Source organism: Brachyistius frenatus, unplaced genomic scaffold (assembly GCF_029030835.1).
Source record: "Brachyistius frenatus isolate BFR_SWC_R1_liver_20210118 unplaced genomic scaffold, ASM2903083v1 Contig_198, whole genome shotgun sequence".
NCBI classification, from domain to species: domain Eukaryota; kingdom Metazoa; phylum Chordata; class Actinopteri; family Embiotocidae; genus Brachyistius; species Brachyistius frenatus.
In genome coordinates this window covers 576952-587876 of record NW_027210797.1, presented here as the reverse complement: position 1 = coordinate 587876, position 10925 = coordinate 576952, and the positions used below count along the sequence as shown (strand labels likewise).

Here is a 10925-nt window from a genome sequence, read left to right as displayed (position 1 = left end):
AGATCACAGCAGCTAATAACTCTTTTCTCATAAGTTGGTTGTATGCAAGTATTGATTTAAGATAGACTTTGAAACATTCAGCATGACCCTTTAAGTTTAGACCACGAATACCTAATGCAGGACACTCTTAAACATATTAAGATATTTTGATTTCCATCTACTGTGCCAAATTAGAAATTAAAAAAAAAAAGCTTGGAGCCATTTCCGTCAAGTTATGTGTTTATCTTGCCTTCATTGCCCACCTGAACTAAAAAAAAAATTAAAAAAAAAACTTTCCTCAGCTTGGATCAGTAAAGACTAGCAGCAAAAAGCAAGATAATTAAAAGTATATTTCTTCCTGAACATGGGACGGTCACTGCAAGAACTCTTTAAAAGATTTAAAGAAGAACAGAAGAAAGAAGATTTTTGTTTATATTCTACCTGTAAGAGGTACAGACACTGCCACTAACAATTCTCACTATCCCTTTTTGATACTGTGGCTGAAACCATTTACCTCACAGAATGAGACAAATTAACTCTACATGGAACATTAAAAGTCCAGAAGGAAGAGAATAAAATACGAGGCGTGTAAAATCAAAGAAATTTCAAGGACAAAAAAAAAAAAAAAAAAAAAAAAAAGGTTCTATTATATTTAACCACTGAATTCAACAGAGATGTTTGGCACTTCATTGTCACGAGTTCAGGCTTGCTGAATTGACTGCTGATGGAAACAGGAGGAGGGTCAGAAGTCTCATCAAAAGGGCTCAGACGATGGCGTTGGTGCCACGGAGGCCGACCCCGCGGGCAAACTGCTCCAGCAGACCGGTGATGGCGCCAGAGGGGCTGGGCACAGAGGACTTTAGGCCAACAGTGGAGCTGTACGCCGCCAGGAAGACTTCTCGCACTGCCTCCAGGCGGGCCTGACGCTCAGAGGGGAAGGGACACCTGGAGAGGAGAGGAAACAAAGTAAGGGGGGTGGGGGGGGGCAAGATGAGAAGACCGGAAGAAAGAGGTAAGGTAGAAAAATCCTATCTTAAAAGTTCTATTAAAATTAAAAACAAACAAAAAACATGAAAAGATCAAACTGGTCAAACATTGCAAGAGAAGAACCAAGTGAGGCAGACATTTTGGATGAACCCCACCAGAGCCACAATGTACTCCTGAATTAACCATCACAGAGCTCACACAAGTCATTACCGCCATCTCGCCGCTCCTCTCCCTCCTTCCCAAGTGCTCTCGTTCTTTATGAATAAAGATGCACGGGTGTTATTTGCCTTGCTGACGGCACACACTCAATTTGGCAGCCAGATCAAGCAGAAATTACAATGTGTCCCCTGCTGAGAGCAGAGAGTAGGAGGATGAGTCAGAGGGGAAAACCCAGTGGAAATGTATCTCCATTGATTCTCCTCCTCATCTGTGGCTGGGTTCAGTGGGGTGACAGACCGCAAAAGACAAAAACTACAGGTTCCCCTGACAGATGGTCATCTCGGCTGAATGATATTAATTTCTTACGGTGAACACGTAACAGAAACAAACATTTCACTTAAATGATTTTGTTTTGCTGAAGACTGAAGCCAAAACATTTAAACCACTCAGATAGATGAAGTGAATAAAGCTGATCTCATAACGACGACCGTGTCAGATGGTAACGTTTAGCTTTTGCAGTCTGTGTGTTGGATGTCGAGAGAAATGGGCAGCCGTATGAGGCCCGAGCCCCTTTGATGATGACCAAACACTTGTGTCCCGACAACAACTGCGTCGGAGCACGTCCGAAACTGCAACGCTTCCAGGGTTGCTCCAAGTCAGCAGCAGTCGTTTGAAGGAGGGACAAAAACCATGAACGGTGGACAGGTTGTGGAGGGACACGCTGGGACAAGTCTGATCCGCTGCGGCTCCAACTCAAAACCTACTAAGCGTCCAGTACTCCTTTATGTCTTATCTATGTGATGCGAGGCACAGGAAAGTAATTTGAAACCACTATTTATGTTAGTTTTAAACCAAACCTAATTATTAAGGGTGGGAAAAAAAAAAAATTGATTCATTGAAATATTGTTATTCATTTTATACGGGTTTTTTTTCCCTATAGAAACACGAGCAGCACCCACCCAGCCGGTGTTAGTAGTCTACCAACATTTCCGTTCAGCTTGTGCACAAAGAGGTGTGCTTGTTAAGCCACGCTGTGCCAGCAGGAGCCTCTGCGGTTTTCTTTGACCTTGCGTTATAAGGCAACTTATTATTTGCATACTTTTTCATATTTCAGGCAGGTGGGCACTACAGTAGAAATGCTGTAAAAAAAATTTTTTTTTAAAAACATTCTTTTTTAAATTTATTTGTATTTGTATTATTCTTAAGCGCAGAATTGTTTTCTCTTCAAAAGCAAAAATTAGTGTTGTTATGTTTAAATACTGCGAATTCATTGCAGATTTCCCATGAAAAAAAAAAAAAACATTTAGTTCACATTTATCCATGCAAGTAAATTTGCACAAATATATCTATTTTTCCCGTTACGCAACTTTTAGCGGGTATGCCACTCGAATCGTTAATATTTATTTAACTATTCTTAACAACGCTGTACATTGTGGATGGAAATGAAGAGATAATATAGTGTCATCAATTGACAAATGTCTATTTAGAGACAGAAATGAAACCATAGCAGCTTCTGCTTGATTATTGGGGGCAGGATATTCAGAGATAACACAGATAACAATGATGTCTCTGAGATGACAATTCAGAGACAGGAAGAGGGTGGATAGAGGTCAGTATCATTTATATCCCACGTACCATCATTCATACCACTCAGAACTTATTTCTTAAGCATCGATTTTTATTTTTTTATGAATGGAAGCATCTCTGCATTTTTGGCAGACAATTTGTTCCTCTTCTCATCAATAATATTCCCTGCCGTGCGGAAAAGTTGCTCGCTATCTACCCTCGCAGGCTCGTGTTGTTTGCATGTGTCCGGGAAAGCGGCTTTTATTGTACTGCTAACAAACAAGCGACCGTCCGCTTTGTGCGACAGCTGGCTCTGGTAGATAGAGGTTCATCTGCTGCTGATGTTGCCACTATGTTCCCCATCTTTATCCAACAATTCAGCATGTATAGCATTCAAGGAGCAGCTCGTGGTACTTTCTCTGTGGCTCAGAGCCGCCCACTCCGTAACGCGCGTCACCGTTTTGCTGCTGCGGCCCGGCGGCCAGGGTTTCGGAAAGCAGCCCCACGGTATGTGGGGCTTCAGTGCGTCGAGGAGATATCTCTTTGTCATTTTACCGACACCTGGGTGTACTGGCGGAACAGTGAAGCCATTTTAGCTATGCGCGGAGAGTTTTATGTCGCCAGGCTCCTCTGATCGGCCTTTTCAGGGACCGCCGATCAAACCTTTTGATTTTTGATCGTGGCGTGGCCCTTTCACCATTGAGGGTCCTTTATTTTCCTTAAAAACAATTAAAAGGTGGCAAATCACTACATCATATCCATACTTTACATATTATACAGGACGGAAATGGATGTTGCCTTTAACGGAGTTGCCACAGAGGGCTTGACAGGAGGGCATAACAGTGGAGACATCCCTGTATTACTTACATTCGTCCACTGGGTCCTTCATCCTGAAAGCTGAAGGGCAGGGGGGAGTCATAGGCAGCAGCGACAGCAGATGAGGTGGAGGAGGCTGAGGCCAAAGGTGGAGGGAAGTGGGCGTGGTCATGGATGCTGCCACAACCAGAAACTATCTGCCAACTCCCATACTCTGTAGAGAGGGAGGACCCTGACCGAGTGTAGTCTGCCGCTAGCCTGAGAAAGGCAAGAGATAAAGAGATGCGAAAGAAAGAAAGAAAACTTTCTGAGAGCTTATTACCAGGCATCAGTGTCTCCCACACACAGACTTGGGCAGGCCACACAGGTGTATTAGCATTTGCCAGGCTTATTAAAAAGGGTCACCAAAGTCAATTTCAATTAAATTGATTCACAAAATGAAGCGTAATGTCTCACCGCTGCACAGCTGGCCATTACAGCGTGAAGTGGATAAGAATGTCAAATTGTCTGTTTTGAGAAATTGTAAAGATGGACGGACACAGACCACCGCAATTTAGGAAGAGAAAAATCCAAAACTAGCCAACCATCAGAAAAACGATACTCCTCATTTTTAACCCCATCCACAGAGAGAAGCACAAAAACAATACATCACTTTGACAGGAGGGAAACACTGCTTCAAGAAAGAACAGACTTTGACAAACGTCAGCCCATGACTACCACTTTAACAGTTTCAAATGATAAACGTCAACAGCGCCACGTCATAATGGCTCCTGCTGTAACCCGATTGCTGTTCCACATGTGTCGGTGCTTAACCCCAGAGAAAAGAGTTTCTCATAACCCATGCATGAGCTGCCGTTTTAGACCATGGGCTCTGCTGGTATATAGCTGACCTGCTTGTGTGTAAAATGAAGTAGCTCAAGAGTTGAAGCACATTGTGATCATCCAAAATTCAGACCAATGAAGTTAAGTGTGTGTATATTAAAAAAAATAAAAACAAAAAAAATAAATAAATAAATTGAACTGGTGAAGTTATATCAACTTACCTTCTGCCTGGAACAGCCAATGGGCTGCTGCCAGTGCGTGTGACAGCATGTTCTGACTGGTTGGAGGAGGAGGAGCTGGAAGACCTGGCCTCGTTGAGGGGATGGGAGAGGTGCTCATCTGGATGGTGGTGTTTATTCAAAATAACCATCTGAGGAGACGAGGTGGTTCCTTTTCTCCTGAGGAGAGAGAATACAGAGAATACATGATTCACAGAGTAGAAGCTCAGTGTTAAGTAGTGCTGGGCGGTTTTTATAAAAGATGTCAATTAATTTGGTTTCTTTTAAGATTCTGGTGTGTTCACGCGATGTCAATTTTCTTTGCATGACTCTGACATTGCATAGGTTTAGAGTGATATATTCTACTGTCAGAAGTACAAAGAATATAATAAAATTACAAAATCATCATGTATGTATAAAAAAAAAAAAAAAAAGGGGGATGGGTCATGACCTTTGAATATCTGAATAGGCATCAACATATACAAAAATTGAATACTATATGTCAAAAAGTCCTTTGGGAAATTCCTTTAAAAAAAAAAAAAATTAAAAAAATAAATAAATGAAGAGGTGCAGTACTAACTCTGCAGGTAAAGCTAGCATATAAGTCTACCACAGCTATGAACAGTAAAAAGGGTGAAGCACCGAGCAACGGTTCATCCACAGATCAATAATTAATGGCCAGACAAAGTGGGTTTAATGTTGGACGTGCAACACAAACAATGACCTTCATCTCAACGATTTCGCTTAAGACAAGATTTTCATTAGCTTTGTCCGAGGTGAGGGTTTTTAAGGTTTGAAAGCATTTGTTGAGCCTGAATTTATGGTGCAAGTGAGTATCTCTTTCTCCTTTTGTGTGTGTGTGTGTGTGTGTGTGTGTGTGTGTGTGTGTGTGTGTGTGTGTGTGTGTGTGTGTGTGTGTGTGTGTGTGTGTGTGTGTGTGTGTGTGTGTGTGTGTGTGTGTGTGTGTGTGTGTGTTAGTAATCAAATAGCAGTCAAAAAGTTCAGAGCGATTATTGAATAGTATTTTTGCTTGAATTGCCCATTTCTAATATATCATGTATACTTGAAAAACGACTTGGTGTGAAATAATTTCTTCCTTAACGTGCTTATTACCAGTTGCAACACTTTTCTGTCCAGTCTTTCTCTCAGCACTACACCTTACATCAATTAAAGGTATACCTCTATTGTAGTGTAAAGGGCCAAAAGTCTCGTCTTCATATGTAGGATACCAGAGTGCAGGAAACTGGTGCTGTGTTTAAATCATTGCTCTGAACACGTCTTTCTCAGTTGTCTGTAGCGGGACCATATTCTTGCATCATTGGATTTTTTTTTTAAATTTGTTTTATTGTGTTCGTAATGTGTTTCAGGCCTTTGCCTTTTCGGTCGTATGTAGTGCCTCTAGAAAACACAGGGGTAGTGTAAAAAGCCTAGGGGTTAGGGGTTACATTTTTGAATATTAATAACTGCAGTCACAGGAACATCAAGTTGCTTAAAGAGGGTCTTGCAGTCTTTATTTTTAACTTGCCCAAACTGGACTTCTTGGATCATATTCCATTGCCTCACAGGTATCTGAAGCTACCCTGGTACGAACCAGAACCCCATTTAACTCCGTGAATATATGGGTCTGGCCTCCCTCCATAGGGGATCGCTTGCAGACATCCCATCCTACTTGGTGTAGACCTACGCTTAATTTTAACCAATCAGCATGTGGCCGCTGAAACTACCTACAGCCCGTGTGTCTACGAGTGCTTTAGTTTCTGCACTATCCAGCCTGTACTCCTGAGAGGTAAACTACAGACAATGCAGGTGAATGGTCCCCTGGTGACCTGGATAATTGATTACCTCAACGGCAGACCACAGTGAGGCTGTCAGAGGACCGATCAGTGACTTTTTGTTGTAGTGCAACCAGAACCACATGCAGTGGAATGTGGGAAAGACCAAGCAGATGGTGGTGGATTTTAAGAGGAACGATCCATCAATCACCTCCGTTTCCATCGGTGAAGGAAGTGGAATTGGTGCAGTGTTACAGGTACTTGGCAAGCTCGACTGGAGTGTGAACACTGATGCCATATACAAGAAGGGACAAAGCCAACTGGATTTCTTGAGAAGGCTCAAACTACTGAAAAAGGTGGGGTCTGTCCTGAGAGCCAGCCTGGACCCATTGGTATGGTGGCTAAGAGGAAAGTGCTGGGCTAAACTATATATACCGCTCACCCACTTCATGACACTTTAGCTGAAAAGAGGGACAGTCAGCAAGAGACTTACCCTACCTCGAAGCACCACATAATGGGACTATATAAAATACATAAAATATGACTGATGAGGATATAAGAAAAAACACATCATTTCAAAATACTTTAAATGAATGGGTCCTTGAATTTTGTAAGCCTGTGTGTGAGATGCTGACCAGCTGGAGGACTGGGGTTGGTTGGTAAACAGGTCCACAGTGTCGTTGGTAAGGCTGGAAGCGCCACCGACCTCTTCAGTGATGAGGGAAAACTCACTGCTCAAACTGGTCACACTGCCACGATCCCTGGTCTCTGTAACCAAACATACAGCAGTTCCTCAACCAATACTTCACACAGCAGCCCAGTTGCAGCATTTGCAAGCCTGTTAAGCGATATATTCCCAAAAATGTCTTTCTACTTTTTATTATTCCAGTTGTCTAGAGATTCCTATAAATCTAAAATATTTAGCTTTATAAACTAAAGCCGTAAAAGGGATGAATATAAGTTTCAGTATTCAACAAAGCAGGTGAAAAACCTCAATCAAAGAATGCTCTTGGAACTACTCTGACAATAATATGTGGGCACAGAGAAGACTAAATATTCCTCTACCATCACGTCAAAAACATAGTACTCAAGAGAAATGGTGAAAAGGCTTTTATACCCGTGACACGGAATCAACTCTGACATAAACAAGTTTGCTGATGGGTGTGCTCTAACAGTGGTGCTGGAAAGTTTATAATCTTCAATATTTCTGCTTAAATATAATCTAAAACCATAATCAGATTTGAACTATGTCCTAAAAGTATATAAAGACAACTTAACTAAACATACAAGAAAAAAATATTATACTTGGTCATTATTTATTTAGGAAAATAGTATAATAAATATCAGTGAGTGGCAAATGTATGGGAACCTTTGCATTAAGTATTGCAACTAAACGTTTTCGTTAACTGCTGGGTCAGCTTGGCTGGGGGGGGGGGGGAGGGTTTTAGTCCATTGCTCCATACAGACTTGCGTGCTTTAGGCTTGTTGTCTGGCTGCATGACCCACCTTCTCCTGAGATTCAGTTCACCAACAAATGTCCTAACATTTTTGCCCATTCACTGGTATACTTCAGAATTTATTGTTTCATCAGTGATAGCGAGCCGTCCAGGCCGAGATGCAGCTACACAAGTCCAAGCCGTGATACCACCACCTCGATGTTTTACAGAAGGGATGAGGTTTCTATGCTGGAATGTTACGTTTACCTTTCTCCAAACATACCACCTGTACCACCAAAAGTTCTACTTTTGTCTCATTTATCCACAGAAAATTCTTCAAATAGCCTCCTCGCTTGTCCCCGTCATCTTTTGTGAACTGCAGACAGGCAGCAAGTTCTTAGTGGTTTTCTTTTGTATTTTTTTTCCTTCCAACCCTGCCGTGCACACGATTTTTCAGTTCAGTCTTCTCCTGACGATGGACTCAGGAACATTAACATTAGCCAATATGAAAGAGGTTTTTTTTGTTTTGTTTCTTAAGACGTTACCGTGGCTTCCATTGTGACCTTGCGGACTATTTACGCACCTTACTCTTGGAATGATCGACGTTGACTTTGATTTAATCTTTAAATGAACTGCTTAACCTAGAGGTTCATAAACTACAGAACTGTAATATTTGTTTATTTTCTTCAGTAAATAATAACGAAGTATAATATTTGTGTCTGATGTGTTAATGTAGGACATATTTATGCAGAAATATAAAACTTTTGAAAGGTTTATAAACTTTCAAGCACCGCGGTATCGAAGGTTAAAAGCCTGCAGACATCAAATTTTGTGACGCAACATTTTTAGATAGAAGCCTTTCGAAAGGCAATGAGACTCTTGGTGATAACACAGAACTCTCATCTTCAGAAAGATGACAGTTCTGTGTTATCAGCAAGAGTCTCATTGTTGTCTCTGTTCCAAGAGAGTCTTGCTCACAGCAATAAACCTTTGTCATTGATAAACAAGTGGCAGTGTCCCCGCAGCTGCCGACACTACATCACCAAAAACTGAAGATGTAAAAATGTGCACCAAAATTAAAAGAAAAAAAAAAGAAAAGAAAATAAACGTTTACAGGTCGTGCTTCTGTAATAGCACATGTTTAGAGCTCAAAAGGGGCACCAAGGGAAACATTTGAATTGTTACATGGCCTAAAACAGTCACTTCTATAATACTTGCGGACAGCAGTAACTGAGATGTCACCTGTACGTAATAGTGGAGGGCAACAAAAACAAGACTTTTAGGACGTGTTACACTTTCTCCTTAAGCATCCTAATTTAAACATTTCCTTTGAAAACTACTAAAGATTTAATGAGAATAAATTCAAATTAAATTTACCTCAAGTCAAGCATTGAGGATATATGCTTTTATGGGTATTTATATATGTATGTATGTATGTATATATATATATATATACACACACACACTGTCAAGTTTTTTTTAACTATGCAAAAAGTAGTTCAAGTAAAAAGTAAAGTTACATTAGAGGAATATTAGCCCTTGCACTCAGATCATTCCGAAAACAAATACTAAAAAAAATATCATAATAATAACAATAAATAGTACAATTCCATATATGACACGACAATGCACGTTTTACTGCATTATTTAAACATAATAATAAATTAATTTAAATGAATTTGTATATTAAATATGCTTCATTAATCAAATATGTCAGAGCCTGTGTGGAGGGACACATGAAAGAGATACACTGACTTACTCAACTGGCAGAGGTCTTCCATAGTGAAATCACTGTCTTTGAAGTGGGAGTTCTTCCTTCTAATATTCAAAATGTGATGAAATATCATCAACCATTAATACACAAGAAAGAACAGAACAATGGATCCACACATTTCAATTTGTTCGAGGAAATCTGGTCAAATACCGTAAGGTAACTAGAAAGACAGACAATCACAAAGAACACACCTCTGTTTCTTTACAGCAGAGAACTTCTCTGAGACAATGTGCTTCAAAAAATTGAAGCAAAAAAAGAAAATCTGAGGGAGAAAAACAAAGATTTTGATCAGAGAAAGACAAAAACATAAATCACTGGACTTCAAAACCAACAGCCCAATAATGATCCTATCCTACATGACAATCATTTCACAAGTTTATATCACAAAGTCAGGGTATTTATGTTCTACATAGAAATAAGTTTCAAATAGAAATACCTCTTCCCCTTTGGAGAGTCGATCTGGCAACATGTGACTGGAAAAGAAAATACACAAAATGATTGCATGCCATTCTGGCTGTCCCTTATTTCTGTCAATAAAGCTTTTCAGCAACAGGAGAGGAGAGGAAGAAAAGGTAAGTGATTACTTATCATTTCCATTGATCTATAAATGTGTCTTAAAATATGATAAATTGATTACATTAGTACGATGCATAATTTAGGTAATATGGAGTGTAGTAATTACTTAAATTACCATCCTAAATTAAAATACCATCCTAGGCCTAAATTAATTATTGGAGCTCGTTAACATCTCAGCCCACCTTAAGTTTACCACAGAGCCCCTTGACGCTCCACAACACTACTGTGGAATGTTAAGTTGACTAATGAAACTACGTAATAATTAAAACTCACTCCCTATAATTTATGGCTGTAGTGAGGATAAACATATTAACACATATATTACAAGTTTTTCCAAGTGTCGACCAAACTGGAGAGTTAGATTATTATCTACTTCCACATTCGGATTACCTTCTTTTTCCTTAAATGGGATGAATGATGAGAATCGCGTGGCTTTTGGGGTGAACAGTGGCATCTCAGCATGTCACAATTAGATATTACAGGATTATTGGTTTTGTTTGGAACGTAATTATGAATTGGACTATTTAACTTTACTTGAATGAATTTTCAGGACTGGTGGCTGCTGGATTTAAAAATGATTTGTGACATTCAGTAATTATTTTCTTTTGTGAGTTAACAATGTATATATATTGATTACTGACTTTTGTCAGTAATCAATATATGGTTTGTTGCTGCCTCTTGACATGGACAGTTCATCATTATCATGGGTAAAATAAATTCCCAAGTTACCCAACGCGACTCTAAACATCGAACAAGATGTCAGACTTCAAATAAATAAAATCCACCATTTGCGGAGCTCCCGTCAGATCAAAGACCCAAA

General features: G+C 39.9%; 1 protein-coding gene across 3 annotated transcripts in view; it reads right to left on the bottom strand.

Moving 5' to 3' along the window:
• Window positions 1-207: 207 nt before the first annotated feature.
• Window positions 208-10925, bottom strand: part of mtmr14 (myotubularin related protein 14) — a 30029-nt gene continuing 19311 nt past the window's right edge. For 2 of the 3 annotated variants that reach the window (XM_069718732.1, XM_069718734.1), the window contains 7 exons: window positions 9966-10002; window positions 9721-9791; window positions 9515-9573; window positions 6955-7087; window positions 4551-4727; window positions 3559-3765; window positions 208-924 (listed from right to left, as the gene is read on the bottom strand). In XM_069718732.1, coding sequence (XP_069574833.1) covers window positions 744-924; window positions 3559-3765; window positions 4551-4727; window positions 6955-7087; window positions 9515-9573; window positions 9721-9791; window positions 9966-10002 — 865 coding nt within the window. In that variant the 3' untranslated portion in view covers window positions 208-743. The remainder of the gene's footprint in view (window positions 925-3558; window positions 3766-4550; window positions 4728-6954; window positions 7088-9514; window positions 9574-9720; window positions 9792-9965; window positions 10003-10925) is intronic. The other variant, XM_069718733.1, reaches the window with a different exon arrangement.